The 23,555-nt window shown below is 47.6% G+C and overlaps 1 protein-coding gene across 9 annotated transcripts in view; it reads right to left on the bottom strand.

Moving 5' to 3' along the window:
- Positions 1-23,555, bottom strand: part of Mgat5 (alpha-1,6-mannosylglycoprotein 6-beta-N-acetylglucosaminyltransferase) — a 292,499-nt gene that overhangs the window by 85,932 nt on the left and 183,012 nt on the right. For all 9 annotated transcript variants that reach the window (XM_042258034.2, XM_006994301.4, XM_015987778.3 and 6 more), the window contains 2 exons: positions 21,307-21,441; positions 13,329-13,462 (listed from right to left, as the gene is read on the bottom strand). In XM_042258034.2, coding sequence (XP_042113968.1) covers positions 13,329-13,462; positions 21,307-21,441 — 269 coding nt within the window. The remainder of the gene's footprint in view (positions 1-13,328; positions 13,463-21,306; positions 21,442-23,555) is intronic.

Here is a 23,555-nt window from a genome sequence, read left to right as displayed (position 1 = left end):
CTTATTATCTAAAATGTAGTAAAAAGATGATTAAAAAATTTCAATCAAGAAGAAAAAAAAAGACGTGTGTAATTTCTTTGTGTCAAAGATTCTCTTAGCTTATAATAAGCATGAATGGTGAGACGAAGAGGAAGAAGAGTTTATTCTTTTTCTTTGAGGCAGGGTCTCACATAGCCCAGGCTGGCCTCAAACTCACTATGTAGTCAAGGGTGACCTTGAACTCCTGCTCCTCAGGCCTCCACCTCCCCCAATGCCAGGATTAGAGGCACTCGCCACCACAACTGTTAAATGGGGTGCTGGGGATGGACTTCAGAGAGTCCGACCTGCTGGGCAGGCATACCCACTGAGCCACACCCCCACCTATTCTTACTGGGCTGTGGTGTGACTGTAGTTTGGTACTAAATCAACTTTGAGACTATGTGAAGAAACACATTACATATAGAGGTTTCCTCCTGAAATTCTGTCCACATTCTAAGTCTCAACTCCCAGCCTCATCGTGAGAGAAGCAGCACTCATATGCTGGGGGCTGAGAACCTCACACACTTACAGACACTCTGCCAGGACACAGGCCATGCCTCTGGTCTAGGTAACACAACTTGTCACCAGACCCCCTGGGTTTCCTCAACAGGAGGACACAAGACCTCCTCTCCCCCCTCAGTCCCCTGTGGCCGACTACAAGGAGGTGCCCAGCAGCTGTGTGCATCCAGACATCTATGGAAAGAACCCCTTTCTCAACAAAAGAATTCTTCACTTTGCCCAGGAGGAATCCAAAGCCAGAGGCCTGCCTGATGCTACCAAAACGACCTTTTGTCATCTAGAGAAAAGGCTCCATGGTTAAGAGCACTTGCTGCTCTTCCGGAGGACCCAAGTTCAGTTCCCACCTCCCATGTCTGGCAGCTCACAACCCCTGAAACTCCAGCTCCAAGGAGGATTCTATGCCTCTGGCCTCCGCTGGCACCTGCACACCCCCCCCCAATCACACATGTACACACACACACACACACACACACACACACACACACACACACACACACACACACACATATTTTAAATAACTTCGTCCAGTTCTAAACTCAACCCAAGGTTTCTCTTGCTTTGCCTATGATGAGAACAGACATGAGCTGTGGTCAGAGGGCATGAGGGTGGATATTTGATTCCAGGGTAAATCAATGAAATCCCACTATAAAGGAGACTCCAGGAATGCTGCACTTTCTGTAATCAGTCCATCCCAGGAGAGAAACAAATGCGATCGCTACAAACACCATCCTGACATCTGAGTTCTCTCTACTTTCCAAGTTCGGTCCCAAGCATGTGTGATGGCAAACACTGCCATGTCGGGAGCTCCGGCCACCTACGAGACCAGCCTCCGGGCAAGTCTGTGACGGGGTTTCTAGATTGGGGAAGGTGAGGAGGGAAGACCCTCCCTAAATGTGGGTGGTGCCATCCTATGGGCTAGGGTCCTGGACTGAATAAAAAGGAGAAAGTGAGCTGAGCACCAATATCCATCTCTCTGCTTCCTGACTGGATGCTGTGTGAGGGGCTGCCTTGGGCTCCTGCTGCCATGCCTTCCCCGTCTTGATGGACTGTAAACCCCAGGATACACACACCAGAACACACATACACACACACCAGAACACACACACACTGAACCCAGAACAAAGCCCTCCTCCCTTAACTTGTTTTGGTCAGGTATTTGTCACGAAAGGAAGAAAAAACGACCAGAGCATGTGACAGCAACTCTTTCATTTTATCACCACCCAACTCTGTCACAGATGAGGCCACAGGGAGACCTTGGCAGTCTACAGGCCAGGAGGAGCAGACCTGGGATTCAGAGCTAGAATTGTAACAGACAGCGTTACAGTCTACCTGTACCTGTGCCCTGCAAACAATGGCAGTGAACCATGCTTTCAGAGCACAGTCAGGTTCTACCACAGTCTAGAGCACACACGGGAAGATATACGCATATGTACATTAGACATGACTGTGCATGGATAGACCACATCACTGTGGTTTCATCATGTGTGTTTGTGACTACAATCCACTTTTTGCGTTTTGAGACATGGTCTCATGTAGCCCAGACTGGCCATGAACTCACTATGTAGCTGAAGATGACCTGAACTTCTGATGCTCCTGCCTCCACCTCCAGAGTGCTGGGATGATGGGAGTATACCACCATGCCCAATCTGTGCTGTGTTGGGGATGGAACCCAGGACTTCATGCATGCTACTCAAGCACTCTACCAAAGGAGCGACACCCAGCCCCTTCTGTCTTCTTTAAAAATGAATTAAAAATTCTTAGTAAGTGAAACCGACTCTGCTTTCAATCGTACAAATTTCCAAGGCCTATTTTTCTCCTGGTAAATCTTTTAAACACCTCTGAGAATTATGAGTTACACTCGCACTACCCATTGCCAAAGCCATAACCCCGAGAGCCAGCCTGGGCTGGCTCCTCAGCCTTCATAGCCAGCTAGTCACCGGGTCCCAGGCGTGTGAACTTCTCAAGATCATAACTACCTCTCTCCTCTCTACCTTTCAGGGCTCAGGCCACATCGATTTTTGCCAAAAAAGAAGTTTTTCTTTCCCCAAATTATAAATGCTGTCATTGCTGTTCCTGTTACAACAGATACATGTCCTCAGTGTAAAACTTGTAAGTTACCTATAAGCTTTATCACCTAACAATACCCATCACTGGTTGGACTTTCTTCACCCTCCAGGCCTATGGATAGATTTTAGCTTCAAACTAAAGTGGATCCTTGTTACATTTACTCTGGTTGTGTATGTGTGTGTACACATAATACACTCAGGGTTTTGTAGCTATACATGCATCTATGTGCAAGTGCGTGTGTGTGTGTGTGTGTGTGTGTGTGTGTGTGTGTGTGTGTGTACACCAGAGGATGCCCTTGGCTATCATTTCTCAAGCAGCATGTACAGTTTTAAAAGAAAAGACGTATTTATTATTTTTATTCACATGAGCGTTGGCCTCCACATATATATGGGCAGCACATGTAGTTCTGGTGCCCTTGGAAGCAGGAAGAGGGTGTTAGATCCCCTAGGTCAGGAGTTAAAGGCAGCTGTGAGCCGTCATATGGCTGCTGAGAACTAAACCAGGTTCCTCTGCAGGAGCGGCAAGTGTTTCTAACTCCCGAGCCACCTCTCCAGCCCCCAATTTGTTTTCTGAGACAAGGTCTCTTAGAGTTCACCAAGCAGGGCAGTCTGGCTGGCCAGTAAGCCCCAGGGCCCTCCGGTCTCTGCTCTTCCAGCACTGGGATTATAAGTGCACACCACCTTGTATGCTGGGGGGGGGGGGCTCCCCTCCCACTACCACCAGACAGGGTTTCTCTATGTAACAGCTCTGAATGTCCTGGAACTCACTCTGTAGACCAGTCTGGCCTCGAACTCACAGAGATCCACCTGCCTCTGCCCCCCCCCCCCCCGAGTCCTGGGATCAAAGGTGTGCACCATCACTGCCCAGCTGTGTGTGGCACTTTACCGCCATCTCTAGGGATGGAACTCAGGCCCTTCTGCTTGTACAGCAGGCTCCTGACCTGCTCACTGAGCCACTTCACCAGCCCATAATCTGGATTTTAAAGCTGCACATAGATCGTGGCTATGTTTTTCAAAATTTTATCAGAACTGATGTTCTTAAATGGTTATGATGCTTGGCTCGTGGAGAGAGGAGGCTGGGCAGACTAGGGAAGCTGTAATGTGCAGTGGAGCCAGACACACGAGTGTCTGAGCTGTCCACAGATGCACACCCCAGTGAACTGTCCCAGTGTCCAAAAGCACTTCAGGAGGGAATGAACCCGGGAAGAGAACCCTCCCCAGGGCTGATCCTCAGAGCGGAGAGCCTCGAGGCTACTCTGACTCGCAGGTCTGTCCAGAAGCAAAAACCTTTTAACTTAAAGATGAAAAGGGCAGTTTGCATGGCAAATGGCCCCTCTGATTGTCCTTGGAGTAAAACTGCATGCAGGCGCCCATCTGCAGTGAATGCTGACATGTTTGCAGAGGGAAGAGAACCAGCTCATTATCGTCAGGCTAAGTTCTGCCCCGTCTTCTCCAGTCTCTTTCTGATCATGTGGTGCCTGTGAGTCCCTAACCCTGGCAGAAGCCCAGAGCGAGGAGATCGATGAGTAACAGTGACTGTAAGCATCCAAGTGGCTTGAGATCTCTTCGAACGCCAAGGATAGACACTCTTCAGAAAGCAAAGAGTAGGCCCTCTGTCTCACAAAGCACTGCACTCAGGCCTGGAGACTTCTTTATAAGCCAGGCTCTCACATAGCCCAACCTCGAATCTCTTTGTAGGAGACAGTGGCCCTCTCTGGCCCCTCTCCTCCCGAGTGCTGGGATCACTGGCATGGACTACCCCACCAGGTTTATGAGGCGATGGAGATGGAAGCAGGACTTCCAGCAGAATAGGCAGACACTATCAACAGAACCACATCCCAGGCCCAATTCTGAACTTCCCCTACCCTTCCCTGATGTGTTGCATGAACCAAACACTGAACAGATAGTACCCTTTGATTTCATTTCAATTCATTCAAGAGATAATGGCTGGCTACCATGTACTAAGTTCCATCTACGAATGAAACAGGCACTCCCCCCACCCCCCGCCCCCCGAAAGCTTTGCAGAACCCGGACAACAAGAAGGGAAAGAGAAACACAAGAAGAGGATGGGTGTTGGGAGATGAAAAATTATGGAGGAAATAAGGCGGGCGAGGAGTGAGGAAGAGAGAATCTGCACTTACAAATGGGATCAGGGCAAATTTCTCTGAAGGGCCATCCCAGTTACAGAGACAAGGGAGTAGTGGTGGTGGAGTCTAACTCGGGGAAGAATATTCCAGAAAATGTAACAGTCTCTGCCAAGGTCCTGGGGTGGAAATGTGCCCGGCATAGTTGGAAAAACACGAGGGAGGTCAGAGGGCAGTGAGAGCTGAGGCCAGGCTCCGCTGTGGCCGGAGACTCCTAGGATGCTGGACCGGTTCACATCTAAGCCACGGCAGTGACTCCACACACAAACAAGAAATCTGCACATCGGACTTTGCTTAGGGAACGAGGAAGGGCTCCGAGGCAGTGGTGGCGACCCCGGCGCGGAGAAGCGGCTTCAAAGGCCACAGAGATGTTTGCAGGCTAGGGAAATCAGGTCTGAGCTGAAGCTTGCCTGAGGCGGGGTAGGGGTGTCTCAGCGTTGCTGCTATTGCGACTTTAAGCCGTCGTCTCCATGGAAAGATGGGGGTAGGGGGAGTCAATTAGATAGAACGGTCTTTCTACCCTGGGCAGCATCGTTACAGGAGCCCGAGGAAACTGTGAACGGGGGTGCTGTGAGCTAATTAGAGCTATCCACACAAGGGCTGAGAAACAGTGCCAGTCATCAATTCTGGGGCTCTCTTTTTCTGTCTTAGGTGGTCCCATCAAATGCCTTCTCTATTGCACTCTGTGTGAGTAAATTGTGTTTCTTCTTTGTTTACAAAGGTATAACACACCTTGTTTGAGACGTGAGAAGTAAGAAAAGGGATTGCCTTCAGGAGTTTACAGCAAGTAAGTGCATCCGCAGTAGACTACAGACTAACCTTGAAAGGATGCCTGGACTGGAGCAAATCCAGACACCTAGAGAGAACGAAACAACATCCCCCAAACACAGAGCGCAGAGTGGCTATTTAAATAGCTGCTTGACCAGCACTGGAAATACGGATAGTGTGGAAGCTTAAAAAGGAGCATGGTGCGTGAAGTGGAGAAAATGATGAGTGCGGCTGAGAAGATGGCCTTGTGGGTAAAGTACATGAACACGAGGACCAGAGTACAGATTCCAGGGCCCTATGTGAACGGAAGGTGGAGAGACCCGGCCTCAGTGCATGAGGTAGAGAGCATCTGAAGAAGAATCCTGATCATGGGCTAGCCAGGCAGTGGTGGTGCACGCCTTCAATCCTAGTACTCAGGAGGCAGAGGCAGGTGGATCTCTGAGTTCAAGTCGAGTCTGGTCTACAGAGTGAGTTCCAGGACATTCAGGGCTACACAGAGAAACCTTGTCTCAAAAAAACAAAAATCAACCAACCAACCAACCCTAAAAGATAAATTGGGCCTCCATATGGTTGTGTATACATGTGCTTGTTCACTCATATACATATGTGCAACCAACCACACGTGTGCATACACACACACACAGGCAAAGTAATAAATAGTGAAATATAAAATTTTGGTATGTATAACTAAAAATATAAAATGTAAAAATGTACAAGAAAATGTTCTGGTGGAAGCTCCACCTCAGGCCCTGGCACCCTAGCATCCTATGTTCAAAGAGTCTGGAATGTTCTGGTGGAGGGTCCACCTCAACTCCCCTCCCCCATCTCTTTCCCCAAACCTGTCCCCTCAAAGCCCTCTGAACACGGCTCCTCCCCCAGAGAGGCTCAAGACCATTTCCACAGGGCCTATAAACCTCATCCCAAAAACCAGACACATGGCTTTCTGGTCTCTCGTCCCCGTCTCCTCTCTTGGGAGTTGGAGAATCACCCGGGAACGTTTTACCCATTAAACTGGGGCTTTTTCTAATTCGGTCTGATTTGGATTGCTGCGTTTGGCGGACAGGCTTACCGGGGTGCAGAAACTTTTCAGAGAGAAAAAAAATATGGTGATGATTTTCGTGTCAATTCTCTGGCCGTGATCAAATATCCTGACCAAAAGCAACAGGGAGGAAGAGGTTCATTTGCCGTCCACTTGCAGGTCACAGTCCATCACTTCCGGGACTCAAGCAGCTAAGCCCATCACATCCCGTCAAGTCAGAGAGACACGAAAGGACCCACCCGCCCTCCCTGCTGTTATCAGCTTTCTTCACTCAAACAGTCCAGGTCCCAGCTGAGGGAATTGCTCTAACCTGGGGGGGGGGGGGTGCATCCGCAGTAGACTACAGACTAACCTTGAAAGGATTAACACCTGAGGGAAGGCCAATAAGCCCAAGGCCGGCAATGCTCTACTGCAGAGCCAAGGTGTGAGCATACAGACAATGAGGTAAGGCTTCCCAAGCGCTGAGGGGAAGAACTCCAGAAGAACGGCTCTCAAGAGCGGGTTCTGGAGACAGCGGGAAGGTTTTAATGTCTGCCTTGGGAGCCAAGCAAACATAAAGAGAGGCATCTGCATGGGAATCTGTGGACAGAAGGGACACACTCATCAGCTTCTTTGGACAAGCCATCGCCTGAGCCTGGAGAAATAGCCCTGTGAGTGAAGTGCTTGCTGTCAGAGCGTGAGGACCCGAGTTCAAGTCCCAGCACCCAGGGGTGGAAAAAAAGACCAGGTGTGGTTGTACACCCTTGTCATCCCAGAACTGGGGAGGTAGAGACTGGTGGATCCCTGGGTCTTGCTGGCCAGCCAGTGTAGCCAAATTGGTGAGTACCAAGACAATGGGAAACTGTTTCTCAAAAATTAAAAAAAAACAATGAGGGAGAGAGACATCCCATGACCAGTTCAGACACATTGACACATACACACAGGTACACAAAGCCATCACTCAGTAGATTCAACCCAGGAACCTTGGTGTTTTACAGCCAGGCCCCCTGTTCACTCTGGAAACCACTTCAGGGTATCAGGCATAGTACATTATCTGCAGACCCCAAATATTTGCTCAACTACAAACAGAATACACCAAGACAGCATTCCACAGTCCAACCCCTGCAATCTGGAGCGAAACAATAAGGAAATGTGAGACTTTTCGACGCATAGAAACTTTACCATCTGAGAAAGTTAGGTTAGGTTAGGTAGAGTCCAAGTTTGTCAATCAGCTGTGTGCCACGGATATTCAATATGTAAGCAAAGACTCTGCCGGCCTGGTCTACTTCCTTTCCCATCTCCTAAAGACAGCGTACCCATGAGTGCTGTTCTCTCGTCGCAAGCCGGACTCTCTGTACTGCATATGTGCCCAAACACTGTATCTCCCGAGACAATTGGCCTTGCAGTCTCAATTCTATGCCTCCAAGTTCAACTCTACTTCTGCAGAATCTTTCTGCTATGATAGCCAGCAGTATGAAACAATCTCAGTGCACAAGGGCCTCAATACATTCTCAACATGGGTGCATATTCATGTTACTTAAATGAAACATGAATAAATTTGTCACATTAAAACCAGTTAAAAAGGGGTGGGGGTAGGGATTTAGCTCAGTGGTAGAGTGCTTGCATGTACATGACCCTGGGTTTGGGTCTCAGTTCTGGGGGAAAAAAAATAGAAAAAAAAATGAAAGAGGTGGAATGGGGACCTAGCTCAGTTGGTAGAGTGCTTGTTTCGTGTACAGGAAGTCAGGCTATGGTGGCTCATATCTGAAACAGCTGTAGTCCTGAGGTGGAACCGGGAGGATCAGGAGTTCAAGGTCATCCTTGGCTACACAGTACGTTCAAACTAGCTTGGAATACATGAGACCCTATTTTTAAAAAATTAAAAGGAAAAAAAAAAGATACATTTTGACCCTTTTCTTCTCTGTTCAAAGAAACCGTCTTTAACTATAGATCACCAGAACAGCCACAGCTACCCAGCAAGCTGGTCTTGTCACATGGGGAGGGAGGGAACCTCTTGACCAGGGTACTGGAGGTCACCGAGGGCTGGGTCTGGCTAGTGAGGTACAGACACTGTTGTTAACGGCAAAGTTCCCAGTCTCGGCTCATTTTGAAATGATGAATGTCTCACAATACCTCATTCTGCAACTTCTTTCCACATTTCCTGTGCTGAAGATAGCCCCGGCCATGGAAAGTTCTCCATCAACTTGTTACCTGATGGGTTTGGCGGTGGCTGATGATCACTGGATCTGCAATCTCATCAGGGGTTTGAAGATATTCACTCCCTAATCCTTCACTCTGCCTACATTTGCAGCTCTGCTTTCTCTATTATTAACAGTTTCTTGACATCAACCGTTTGATTATCTTCGAATATAATTTGTGCTAGAAAGGCAGGAAGATCAAAGCTGGGTTCTTCCCCCTTTATTATTCTGAGTAATGAGTTGGTATCCTAGCAACTTGCGAAGGTGACCCACTACATTTTCTTGCTTGGCATATCATCATATCTGGACTCATCAACGGCCTTTTTCTTTCTTCCTTTAAGGCAGGGTCTCATGTATCTCATGCTAGCCTTGAACTTGCTAGGCAGCCAAATGATTTTGCCCATTTCATCCTCCTGCTTACACCTCCTACATGCTGAGATTACAGGTGTGCACCACCATGCCCAGTTTATGTGGTGCCAGGGATGGAACCTTCGGTGTAGGGCATGCTAGCCAAGCATTTACTGACTGAACTACACCACAGACCAACTGACTACTGTTCATTTGTTTGGTTTTCATCCACAGCCGCCAGTGTTCTTTTGATGCTGTCTGGGGATCTTATTAACTCCCGACACCACCTCTGTGGTCCTTCCTGTCTCCCTTGCCTACCCTACCTCACTTCTGCAATCTGACTTATTCTGGGAGGCTCTGTTATATGGAAAAAGGTGTTTGGGGAAAGCCGGTCTGAAAGGCTTGCATACTCATAACCCTCATCAGGCTGGCTGAACGTTTGGTCCTTTTCAAAATGGAAAACATTTAATTTGGGTGTGGTGTGCTGTGTGGTGTGGTGTGGTGTGGTGTGGTGTGGTGTGGGTGCGTGGGTGCGTGCGTTATGTGGATATACGTATGGAAGTCAGAAGGAAACCTGCGATGTCACCCCTCAGGTACCATACACCTTGTTTTCTGGAGACAGGGTATCTTCACTGACCTGAATCTGAGGTAGCGAAGTTGGCTGGCAAGGCCCAGGGACCCGTTTTTCTCTGCCTCCCAAGCACTGAGATTACATGCCTGTGCCAACATGCCCAGCTTTTTCCTTGTGTTATGGGGATCAAACTCACGTCCTCAGGCTTGGATGGCAAATACTTTACCAACGGAGCCAGCTCCAAGCCCAATGTTTCATTTTTATGAGATCACGGATATCCTTTTCCAGCTGAAGATCACCCGAGGTCCTCACGTCAGTGCTGTAAATAGGCCTTTCTTGTGGACAGAGGTGTCTCGGCTCCTCCACATTCCTCTAACAGTCTCAAATAACCATGTAAACATTTCCTACTCCACTGTTTGCTCTCAGTGTCATGGGTGGTTGGCCATGTTGTGCTCTGCGGGTTCCTTTCTTAAAAGGCATTCAAGGGTGTCAACTTTCCCTCTGATGTCTGCTGAATCCAGGACCCGTGTCCCTCTGCCAGGTTAAGAGGAAGTACGTTCTGTCTCTGGCTTTCATTACATTCCAAACAGAGCTTTTCTTTCACGTGAAGGAACCGCATACTTCTGAAAGCCTCCATGCACAGAACTGAAGCGGGTCTGCAGGGTGTTGAATCCCCCCTTCTACAGAAGAAAACGGCCTCTCCTCTCTGACGCAGGATACATGCCACTGCCGGCACGAAACGGCACGAAAGCCCAAGTTTTACCTAACTTGTCCCAACACGGGTCACAGCTCAGTTCAGTGGCTGGCACTTCTTCCCAGGCTCAGGATTTCATAGCAAAGTCAAACCCCAGGCAGACTCTAATCACGCCTCGCCATGCTGACAGCCATCTGTTACCTGGTGTGCCAAATATTAGTTTGTTCCCTGAACTGTGCTCCTGGGACAGGTGGCAATAACAGGGCGCTAGAAGTCCAATAATAATAATGTCTATCATACACACAGCATGCTCTCACCAAACTCTCTGGGCTCAAAAGAACATTTAAACAGGTAACACACACTCTCTCTCCCTCTGTGTGTGTGTGTGTGTCTGCACGCGCAGCATGCAAGCAGAGGTCAAGGAACAATCTCTGGCATCATTCCTTAGGTGCCATGTACTTTTTTTTTTTTTTTTGGAGATCAAGTAGGCTAGGATGACTGGCCAGTGATCTCCCAGGGTCTATCTGTCTCCTCCTCCCCGACACTGGGATTACAATTCTACACAGTCACATGGCTTTTCCCATGGGTCCTAGAGAGCCGACTCAGGTCTTCACAAGCACTCTATGAGCTGAGCCATCTCTCCAGGCCATACTGTGAGTTGGTTTTTAAAACTGCTACCCCACCAGCTATATGCCACCCTTCTTAATGCTTTTTGGCCCAGACCTAAGGCCCCAGGATTATTAGCCTAATGTAGTCACTGAGACATTTAGGGACCGAGCAAAGGGTCATCTCTGGGCAGGAACATAAGATGCAAGGGGTAGTCATGAGGGGGAACGCGAATGCATGCATCTCTATATAGCTGACTTTATCAGCCAAGCAAATAGACTGACGTTTCAGAAATTCATTGCAGCGTGGGACCTGGATGAAATCATGCTGCTGCCTTTGGAAAAGGGGACTTCTCTGCCTGTAGCCTTCCAAGACACAGTTTCATTCACGTGGCCTTTTGTTTCCACATAGCAACTTCCTTGTGGGGGGTGGGGACTTAATCATAAATTAACTTTGGCACAAATGCTGTCTAGTTTGGTATTTGGTTTCGAAGTCCTTGGCTAATCAGAAGTAAGGCAAAACCAGGGAAATGGAGAGCAAAAGAAAGATACAGCGATGCCAGGAAAGGGCCATCATGGAGACATCTCAGAGCCCAGCAGCATGGCCAGTGAGTCTATTGGTCATCGATAGGTCTCAGAGCCCAGCAGCACGGCCAGTGAGTGTATCGGTCAGCGTGAGCTCCGTAGCATCCACCATGTCGGTTAACCATCATGAACTGTCTGAGCACACAGAGAAGTCGGCTCTGGAAGCGAGGCTGGACTCCCCCATTTCAGACCCAAGCACCTTTGACTCAAGGTGTTCTGCAAGGCCCCTTGTGTGAGGAGAAGCTGCCCCCCTGACTGTGACGAGAAAGGAGAATGGCAAAACAACCTGGTGTCGTGCCCTTGAGAAGAGCTAGAGGGAGAAGCCCTTTCCGGCCAATGTTACCGTCTGTTCCCTGGATAAACACGTCTCAGGGGGGAACTGGAAGCTCATCAGTGGAGAGGCGCTCTGTGGAGACCCCAGCAAACTGCTTCTCCTTCAGCTGATTCCCGACCTGACCCTGAGGTACCTAGGTTGGCTGGCCCACCTTGATGACGACAAGACCCGTCTGCTCTACCGGGCTCCTCAAGTTCTCTGTTGGATGTCGTAAGTTGATAATGTTTTGTGACCTGCTTTCTACTTTTGCCCGAAACTTGCTCAGTCAAGTCACCCATTTGACACTAACGCTGCAGCTCTTGGAGGTGATTCTCTGGACCATGCAGAAAAAGCCCTCACTGCATAAGCTTTACCAAACAACATCCAAACACCACCAGGGCGGCAAGAGGCGGTAAAACAGTCTGATACTGGGAGTTAAGCAGCCAGCAAAGTATGAAACTGAGCTTAAAGCAGTTCTAATTCAGAAAAGGCACGTATGGGTGTGGTATGCACGTGTATTCATATGTGGGGGTATATGTACACATCTGTATATGTGTGTGTGTGTATGCTGTGCATGTGGAGGCAAGAGGTTTACATCAGGTATCTTCTTTAGATCCCGACTTTCCATAGTGAGGCAGTCTCCGATGTGTCTACTCCAAAGCTCACTGACTTGGTGCCTCTGGCTAGGCAACTTGCTGTGGGAGGCCCAGCTCCACCCACCAGAGGGCTGGGATCGTAGGCATGCCTCTACTCTTACCTGGCATTCACGTGGGTTCTGGAGACCAGAACTTGGGTCCTCCAGCTTACACAGCACAAGCTTTACCCACTGAGCCATCTCGCCGCTCTGAGCTTATTTTTTTTTTTTTTAAAGCTTCATGCTTGGGGGCCGAAGAGATGGCTCAGCGGTTAAGAGCACTGGCTGCTCTTCCAGAGGTCCTGAGTTCAGTTCCCAGCAACCACATGGTGGCTCACAACCACCTGTAATGAGATCTGGTGCCCTCTTCTGGCCTGCAGGCATCCATGCCGGCAGAATACTGTATACATAATAAATAAGTAAATCTTAAAAAAAAAAATAATAATGGTGATGGTGGGGAAGCTGCATGCTCAAATAATTAAGATTGAATTAATGGGCTGACATGGAAGACCTCATTCCTCTGAAGGACATGGTACTGGGACATGCCCAGTGACTGCTCATTCAAAGGTGATCTGCAGGCTTTTCCCATGAGGCTTCCACTAGTGATGTGTATTGAACACTTTATTCCAGGACATTTCTAAGGCTCTTCACACAACGTTGAGGTGTGCTTTCAGTTCCAATTACAGAAAAAAAGGATCCAATTGTTCCCAAGAAAAAAGTTTAATGGTCCATACTTTTTCAGCCTAGGGTCTGAAAATCACAACCCCAGATTGATGGCTGCCTTGTAAACCTTCACACCTATTTTCAGTAGCTTGCTGAAAGGCAAAGACCACACATGAATACTCACGGAACATGGTGTAAAACTGCTGCGGATTCAGATTCCATTTTCCCCAGGGGGTCTTGTGGCCTTTCGACTGGGCATAACTTGCATGATTGAACTCAGGTTCTGTTCCAAAGGAATCTAGCACTCGGAGCATGCACCTGCAAGGAAAGCGCTGTGTGTCAAACCATAACCTTGATGCTAGATGCCGCAGTTTGAGAGAGAAAAGCAGACAGACAAATGCTTGAAAGTAAAATTGCCACTGGAAAGAAGCATAGGTCCTATTTTCTCCCTTGTTCATTTCGCAAAGAAGGCCTCGGCACCCCAGCAGACAGAACTGGCTAACCCCTGAGAGAGGCTCAAATACCAGCGAAATGAACACCCGTGAACACTGCAAGGGGCCTGCAGGATTCACCTCAGTGGACTTAGCACCCAGGTAGGACTGGGCATACAGTAGGTGCCTAATCAATGTGATGAAAGAAACAAAGCACCATTACCTCCACAGCTCTTATTCTGCCGAGAGCATAGGGCGGGCTTCAGGGCTGTCAGCCCCTGTCAACCTTTACATCACTCAGCTAGATCATTCGAGTTTAGGTGATGCTAATGATAGAGCTGCAGGTGTCTGCTTCGTGCTGGACACAGCTGCAGGTGTCTGCTTCGTGCTGGACACAGCTGCAGGTGTCTGCTTCGTGCTGGACACAGCTGCAGGTGTCTGCTTCATACTGGACACAGCTGCAGGTGTCTGCTTCACGCTGGACACAGCTGCAGGTGTCTGCTTCGTACTGGACACAGCTGCAGGTGTCTGCTTCACACTGGACACAGCTGCAGGTGTCTGCTTCACACTGGACACAGCTGCAGGTGTCTGCTTCGTACTGGACACAGCTGCAGGTGTCTGCTTCACACTGGACACAGGTGCAGGTGTCTGCTTCACACTGGACACAGCTGCAGATGTCTGCTTCACACTGGACACAGCTGCAGGTGTCTGCTTCACACTGGACACAGCTGCAGGTGTCTGCTTCACACTGGACACAGCTACAGGTGTCTGCTTCACACTGGACACAGCTGCAGGTGTCTGCTTCACACTGGACACAGCTGCAGGTGTCTGCTTCACACTGGACACAGCTGCAGGTGTCTGCTTCACACTGGACACAGCTGCAGGTGTCTGCTTCACACTGGACACAGCTGCAGGTGTCTGCTTCACACTGGACACAGCTGCAGGTGTCTGCTTCACACTAGACACAGCTGCAGGTGTCTGCTTCATGCCGGACACAGCTGCAGGTGTCTGCTTCACACTGGACACAGCTGCAGGTGTCTGCTTCACACTGGACACAGCTGCAGGTGTCTGCTTCGTGCTGGACACAGCTGCAGGTGTCTGCTTCGTACTGGACACAGCTGCAGGTGTCTGCTTCACACTAGACACAGCTGCAGGTGTCTGCTTCACACTAGACACAGCTGCAGGTGTCTGCTTCACACTAGACACAGCTGCAGGTGTCTGCTTCGTGCTGGACACAGCTGCAGGTGTCTGTTTCATGCCGCACACAGCTGCAGGTGTCTGCTTCATACTGGTAAGGCACTCTTCACATTGGTAAGCTAATGATATTTGAAGGCAGGGTTCTGGGAGTTAACTAGGGATGGATGGTGGGCCCGTGATGCCATAGGTGGCTTTAAAAGAAGATGCTAGAGACCAAGACAGAACTCTGCACAGTAGGATAAGGCTCTCACTGATGGGGGCCACTCATCTTGGACGTTTTAGCTTCTAACAATGAGAAATAAGTTCCGTTTCACAATAAACAAGTCTGGCTCCAGTATTATGTTGTAGTAACACAAAACAGACTTCAATCTCATTTACTAGGCAGGGGTAGCTTTTATATATCCAACTATAATATAATAGGACTTGATTGCTGGACCAGCTCAGAGCTGACCAGTACAATGGAGTCCCTTTGGTCTGTTCCACTGAGCCAAATGTGGCCCACCAGCTATCTTGATGCAGCTGTGTGCTAAGAATTGGTTTTGTATTATCTTGTGTACTTGGGTATATGTTTGTATATGTGCATCTGTGCATAGGTGAGAGCAAATACGTGTGTGTGTGTGTGTGTGTGTGTGTGTGTGTAGGTCAGAGGTCAATTTTGGGCTGTCTTTACCCAGGTACATCTCCCTTGCCTTCTTTTGAGACAAGATCTCTTTTGGCAAATCTGAATTTGCCAGATAGGCTAGGCTAGGCGGCCAGGAGCCCTAGGGATCTGCCTGTCTCGAATCCCATTCCCGCCCCCACACTCTGGTGTTGCTGGTGTGTACCACCACACCCAGCTTTGTCCGGTGGGCTCTGGGACTAGAACTCAGGTCCTGGGACACTGCAAAACACTTCACTGACTGAGCGCTTTCCCCAGCAAGGTTTCACGTCCTCAAACCACTTTAAAAATCATGACAGAGAAAACTTCCATAAAGTTCACATTTCTACAAGGGAAAATAAAGTTTTCTTGGAACCTGGCCACACTCTGCTGTTGACACTCTGCCTGCAACTTGGTGGCTGTCTTCAAACTGTGATGGCACAGCGGAGGGCTGCAGCCGAGACTATACACGGTTGCAAGCTATTCACAAGCTGGCCTTTTACAGAGAAAGCATCCTGACCACGCACGGGTGGAGAGGCCACAAAGGACAACCGGGAGAAAGGAATTAGAGGGCTGGCATTCTTGATCTCGGTCACGCTGATTTAGCTGATGATTTTCAAAACTGTAAACTAACCTGGGGGAGGGGGTTGGCCAATGGGGACGGTTCTGTCCGCTGTTGTCCTCTATCAGTACACTGCTGAGCAACTTCTGCTCGGCCAATACACAGCAAAGTAAATGAAAATTAAAGCCCACCGTGAGGACAGATGGTGGCAACCCTTTTAAGGACTCTTTCTCTCTCTCTTTCTTCCTTTTCTTATTGCCGGGAAGCTATTCTAAATTTCTGTCAATTTTCCCTCTGATGTGAGAGTCTGAAAACAAAACCATCGAAGTCCAAACACCAGATCACATCCTCCAAGAAACATGGCTGTCAACTGAAATTTCTAGACAAGAAAAAGACAAAAAGGAGGGAAGGCCATGGCCACAGAGTGAACCGTGAGCTCACCCGGGACAAGGTCCTGACTGGGATTCTTACGTGGCTTTCTAGGAGCTACTCTTGGCACAGTGACAGGTCTCTCTTTGGGGGGGGGGGGTGTATGTTCATGTGTGTGCAAGTATGTGTGTGTGCATGCAGATATGCATGCATGCACGTGGAGGCCAGAGGTCAAACTCTGCTGTCATCCCCCAGAAGCCACACACTTGGGAGGTGGAGACCGGGGGCTTCCTGTTCACGGTCCTCCTTGGCGCCATCTTGGAACTACCTCGTCCCTGCGCTGTGTTGTTAACATTTATGGCCCTGCTTGGATGCCCTCTGCATATCTGAAACACCAGGAACTTTCTAACGACGGAAATGTGTATCTGCCCCAGTGGCCGAAGCAGCTGGCCTGCCTCTAACAGACACCTCACAGCCATGCCACGACTCCTGGAACATTCTGTTGTGCGACGCTACACTACAGTGAGAGACGCTCAGAAGCAAAGAGTCTACTTTCAGCTGGGAGTCTGGTGTAAAAGCTGGCACACTGTGAGTCATTTGTGTCTCCCATTCTTGCACGTCTTCCACACTCAGCAAAGGACTGCTATGGGGCAGAAGGGTTGTGAGTTCCGTAGAGCATGCTAGAGTACTAGTAGCACGTTAGCATTTAATAAGTGTTTAATTGGATTTCCTAAGTTCTTAGGCAAATTAGACAGAATTTGTAAGTATTTTTCCATGGTCAACAGACCGAAAGGGCTTGTTGCTCACTGGACGGTCTGATGACATCACAAGGTGGGATGCAGTTCCCATCACCTGCCATCACGTAAGATGACCACAGTCTGACAGCTTCTTTTGTGGGCCTGTACATGTTGTACATGTCTATGCATGTCCCTATATATGAGTACATGTGTGGTTGTACACGCATGTGTGTGTATTTATGTGTATACACGTATACATGCATGTAGGCCGGAGGTTCCTTAGTAGCTCTCCATCTTATTTGCTGAGACTAGGTCTCTCGTGGAGTTTAGAACTCACCGAGTTGGCTAGAGTGTTTGGCCTGGGAGCTCCAGCAGCCCCCTGTCTCCACTTCCCCATGCTGGGAGTGCAAATGCACACCATCGTGTGGGCCTTTTATGGAGATGCAGGGATCCAAACTCAGGTCCTCAAGTCGCACAACAAGCACTTAGCCCACTCAGCCATCTTATCGGTACTCCTCTATCCTTTTATTTTTTGGGATAGGGTCTCCTGTGACCTAGGCTACCTTCAAACACTCTAGGTGCTCAAGCTGCTGCTCCTCCTGTCTCTACCTCCTGAGTGCTGGGATTACGGGGGAGCACCATCACACCTGGGTCTTTGGGTGCTGGGGATTGACTCCAAGGCTTCCTGCACAACAGGCAGGTGGAATACAAATGAACTCTATCCCTAGATGCAACTTTTCATATTTAAAGGCAAAGAAGTTGGCAAAAAAAATTTCTAGAAAGCCTGGTTGTCATTTGATGAAACTGTAGCTTTGCCACAAAACAAAGACCAAGGGCTAAAGCGCCAAGAGACCTCCTGCCGTTTACTGCTAATTCAGACCATCACTAAAGAAAGACAGAAAAACATTATGCACGTCCATAAGCCCCCAGAGGGGAGCATTTTCACACAGCAAGCATCAAATACCAATCAACAGTGACCATTTTAATAACGACATAGCCTTTCTTAATTGACCCAAACGCCACCACCGAGAATATTGTTCCATCTAAACAGCTCTTCTTAATAATGAGGACACCAGAGTCTACGGAGGCCTGAGTTGCCCAGTTTTCTCTGCACGTTTTCCAGATGTCTGCCATCCATAGAATGACAGAAAGAAACAATCCTGACTTTCTTCCCTTAAGGCCATCACTAAGAAAAAATTGTGTTTACAATATGGCTTATTAACCAAGAAGAAAGATAGTAGTTATTTCTAGGTAAGTGATGGCTTGTGATTTGTGAAGTAGAACACCAAATCAATAACAGGGAAAATATGGTATCAAAGGAGCTGAGGAGATGGACGGCACAGTGTGCACAGTATCTGGTGCACGCTTGGAAACCCAGTGCTGGAAGTGAAGGCGAGTGGATCCCTGGGGCTCACTGGCCGGCCAGCCTCGCCTATCGGCCAGCTCCACATCACTGAGAGACTGTCTCAAAAATAGGAGACTTGTTTCTGAAGAATGACACCCAAGGTTGTTCTCTGCCCTCCATATGCATGCACACCTATGCTGTGGGATGGTCTGTATGTCAAAATGTTCTGATTGGTCAATAAATAAAACACTGATTGGCCAGTGGCCAGGCAGGAAGTAGGTGGGACAGGGGAGAGAAGAATTCTGGGAAGCGGAAGGCTGAGGCAGACAGACACTGCTAGCCACCGCCATGACCAGCAGCATGTAAAGATGCTGGTAAGCCACCAGCCACGTGGCAAGGTATAGATTTATGGAAATGGATTAATTTAAGCTATAAGAACAGTTAGCAAGAAGCCTGCCACGGCCATACAGTTTGTATACAATATAAGTCTCTGTGTTTATTTGGTTGGATCTGAGCGGCTGTGGGACTGGCGGGTGACAAAGATTTGTCTTGACTGTGGGCAAGGCAGGAAAACTCTAGCTACACACCTACACACATGTGTACATGAACATGTACATGCATATACACATGATCAAAAGAAAAAAAACAACAACAGAAAGGACAAAGCATTATCCTGGCCCAAACTTTCCTAAAAATAAAAATGGTAATATTCCAAGAAAAGGAAAATAACACAGACTATAGGAACAGCATACTCAACACAGTTAATACAATCATCATAGTCAATCAACATAGTAGTCGTTACAAACAATCAGTACAATCAACAGTCAGCCAAGCACAGTCGATAGTCAACACAATCAATAGTTAACCAAGTCAGCATATTTTACACAGTCAGCACAGTCTATACAACAGTCAATAGTCATTCAACAACCATTCAACACAGCCAGCACAGTTAAGAGTCAGCACAATTATTCACGAGTCAACATAATCATTTAACACAGTCAACACATTCAGCATAGTCAGTCATCGCTGTCAACAATCTTTCAACACAGATAACACAGTCAACAGCCATCCAAGTCATTCAATATAGTCAACAGTTAGTTATATAGTCATTCAACACAGTTAACACAGTCAACAGCCATCCAAGTCATTCAATATAGTCAACAGTTAGTTATATAGTCATTTAACACAGTTAACACAGTCAACAACCATCCAAGTCATTCAATATAGTCAACAGTTAGTTATATAGTCATTTAACACAGTTAACACCATCAACTGCCATCAAAGTCATTCAATATGGTCAACACAGTTAGTTATATATAGTCATTCAACACAGTTAACACAGTCAACACAGAATACTTGGACTCTTAATACAGTGTCCACTCCATCAGTCTTTTTGTTATAAATATTTAACTGCTCATTGAGAAAAATCATTTCTGTTGGGGGTAAAGTTTGAAAGAGAATTTTAAAGACAATGGACATGACTAGACCTTGAATTTTTGAGAAAATTCTTTGTATTTTCACTTCTAATTTTTGTCTGATTTAGAAAGGACTTCCAGTCTGAATTAATCTGGGGGGTTTAAAGTTAAAAATACTAAATGTAACTAACAGGAAAGATAAAGGTCTTTAGGATATTTCTGTATTAGATAAGTTAGCATATGTAATGGTTCATCTTGATTGACAACTTGCTTGAACTTTGGAGAAATGCCAAGGAGATTGGACAAGCATACCTCTAGGTGTGTCTGTGAATGTATCTCCAGAGATGATTAACTATGGGGAAGGTCTACCCTAAATGTGGATGGTACCATCTTATGGGCTGGGGGTCCGGGCGGAAAGAGAAATTCTGCAGTCAAGGCATTCTCTCTCTCTCTCTCTCCTTCCTGACTGCTATGACATGCGCTACCCTACCACATTGTCATCCCCCTACCCCCCCCCAACCATGATAGACTGAAGCCTTGGAAACCATGAGCCAAAACAAAACTTTCTTCCTATAGGCTATCTTGCTCAAGTATTTTGTCAAAGTGACAAAATTAATACAGAAGACCACCTCCAAAATGTTTCCACCCATTAGTCACAATGAAGAAACAAATGGAAAGGGTGCTGGGATGTAGCTTGTCTAGCATGAATGAAGCCCTGGGTTCCATCCTATGCCCAGCACTGAGGAAATCAGTTGTTGTGGCTAATGGGACAGTTAGCCCGAAGTAAGCTGTGCAGCTGCAGAAACATAAGAGACCCTGCCTCATCACGGGCAAACTGAAATCCAGCCCTCCAAAGCTGTCCGCTGACCACCACATACATGCTGTGGCATACACATACACACATTCACACAAACACGAATGCATGCACACACAATAAATAAACAAACAAATAAATAAGAACAATCATTATTTGATTAAATCATGAGATCCTCTTAGGTACACAAAGAGAAGAATGCTAGGTCCTGGGGAAGGTAAATGGGGAAGCTGCTCGATATCTGTTTTGTTCTTCTTTTGTTTTTCTTTTCTTTTTGTTGTTTTTTGTTTTTTTAAGACAGGGTTTTACTTTGTAGCTCTGGCTGTCCTGGAACTCACTCTGTAGACCAGGCTAGCCTTGAACTCACAGGTCTCTGCCTGCCTCTGCCTCCTGAGTGCTAGAATTAAAGGTCTGTGCCACTATGCCCAGCTGGACACCTGTTCTCTATTCTCTGAACATCAATAGAAATAATGAACAGCCCCAGGAAGCAGTCAGTGGGCACAACCTGAATTTCATTAGGAATGGAAAATACACTCCATAGTGTTCAAAAGGTAACATTTAAGCAGCCTTTAAAAACAAACAAACAATCAAACAAACAAACAAACAGATACAATTCTTGTTAGAGGAATAAAAGGTCTTAGCATGTAGTACTTACTGGTAATGAACCCAGGATGGTCCTAGAGTTTTCTTAAATTGAGCAAGTCCCACAATATCGATATAAATAAGCTCAACAATTCTGTCTCCTACTGTAGGACAGCCAGATCGATTTCCAACAACCTTCTTCATAATCCTGGAGTGGAGCAAACGAGGATAAAGACATCAGTAACTTGGCAGTGCTAAACCAGGCAAATGTGAGAGGTTCAAATCACACCTCAAGTCCTCATTAGAGATAATGGACTGATGCTCCACGCCTGCCTCAACTCCACAGAGTCCCCATTCTGACCGGAGGAAATTAGATGCTGGTGTATTATAAACACAACTTGTGAAGTTCAGCAACGATGTTACCCATCTCTACTGTGGAGCAGACAGGAGAGCTAACCAGACTCATCGCTTTGAATCTTCCCTCTCATCATCTTCCAGGGTGGGGAGAGGGGATTAAACAGTGATATGTAGACATTTCCCTCAATAATTCAAACATTCACTCCTGGAAAGGGGCTCTGTAAGACTCAGGAAATAAAACCTACAAGGTCCAGGAAGTAAATGAGACGTACAAGTCCTAGGAAGATCCTGAAACACAAGACTCACAAGGACCCTCCCCAAGGTTATATAAGCAGTAACAATGGCTTAGGAGAGAAGATCATTCAGTTAGTAGATTTGCCTGCATGTCATGCAGGGAGGTTGAGAGATGCAGCTTTAAATGAGTTGCTACCCTTGCTGGGGTGGGCTCTTTAGTGATGTGGCTAACCAGATTCATCCACATCATCCACAGTCCTCTTAAGTAACCCCAGTAAATTCACTGGCTTACTAAGCTGGACTTGATTTCTCTGGTCTTTCATTGGAGCCTGGTGAACACGTCCCCACATGTCACACAACAGACACAAACACTATGACATTCTCTCATCTGTAGTCCCTAAACACCTTCGGTCCCCAGCCCCTCAGCTCCAGTAACTCCCTACATGGTCCTGCACTGTCTTGAGTGACTCATGATAGAACTGGCCCCGTGGCTTAGACCGTCTCATCATCCAGTCTTTCAGCCACTGACCCACCCTTCTCTACCCCAGCACCCAAACTGCCCTTACGCTAATAGATTGACAACGTATGTGACTGCGATGTGAACTTGATGAGTCAGGGTAAGTCCCAAGTGTAACTGCCATAGACCCAGAAACCAGTCATCACCTTTGACATCATCCCTGCTCACATCCCATAGTAAGACTTGACCATTTACAAAACCCCACTTTTGAATGACAGGGGCCACAAACTGCTCCACAGTTACTAAGGACATTCACGGCTTCAGGCACCTTCTGCTCCTTTCTGGGCTTCTGAAAAAAAAGGGCAAGCTCTATTGAACCAATTTTTCCTAAAGAGCTGGAAAACTTCCTATGAAACGCTGGATAATAAGCACGCTCCATATTCCACTCGGCCACTGTAGGGTGGAAGTAGCCATGAGTTCAAGTAATAGTGGGTGTAACCCATCCTGCAATCAGCAAATGTTGATAAAATCAGGCAGAGGGCTGGCTCTGGGCCGTTACTATGGCTTATACCTGGGGTCCACCTTATGCACTGGTTCTCAACCTTGTCTGAACAGTGGAACTACCTACAGAGCATCACAACCTACTTAGGCCATGGCATTTTCAAATGCTGAATCACTTGGGGGAGTGTTCTGTTCCAGGATTTTAGGGGGATCCCCAAATCTTTGAGAAAGTGAAATGAAAAAAAATCCCCCAAGCAATTCTAAGGAGCAGCAATGAATTGAGGACCATTCCCGCTTCTGTAATGCTCATTTTTAAAAAAGCACCTTTAGGGGCTGTGGGTGTGGCTCAGCGGGCAGCATGCCTGCCTAGGATGCATGAAGCCCTGGGACCCCTTCCCAGCACCACACCAACTGGGTGCAGCGTCCCTATCATGCAGTCACTCAGGAGGTGGAGGCAGGAGGATCAGAAGTGAAAGATCATCCTTGACTATATAGCAAGTTTGAGGCTAACCTGGGTTACGTGAGACCTGTCTCGATGGTCCCCACTTCCAGAAAAACAGCACATGTGGTCCTCATCCTGGTATTCACAAAGGTCAATATTGACCTGCCCTTGGCCATCCAGTGAGTCTCTGCAATAGTCACGCCTCATCTATCTTTTCTAAGTTCCATTCTTGTGCCTGGCTCCTCACGGTCCTCCATTTGTTCATCCGCCTCCTCCCCACTCACTCCCACATTCCTTCTCGCGTTCCTTCACTAGCCAGAGTATGCTAGGC

Source organism: Peromyscus maniculatus, chromosome 11 (genome assembly GCF_049852395.1).
Source record: "Peromyscus maniculatus bairdii isolate BWxNUB_F1_BW_parent chromosome 11, HU_Pman_BW_mat_3.1, whole genome shotgun sequence".
NCBI lineage: Eukaryota > Metazoa > Chordata > Mammalia > Rodentia > Cricetidae > Peromyscus > Peromyscus maniculatus.
Note: the sequence above shows the minus strand (reverse complement) of the source record. Positions and strands in the feature narration are given on the sequence as shown.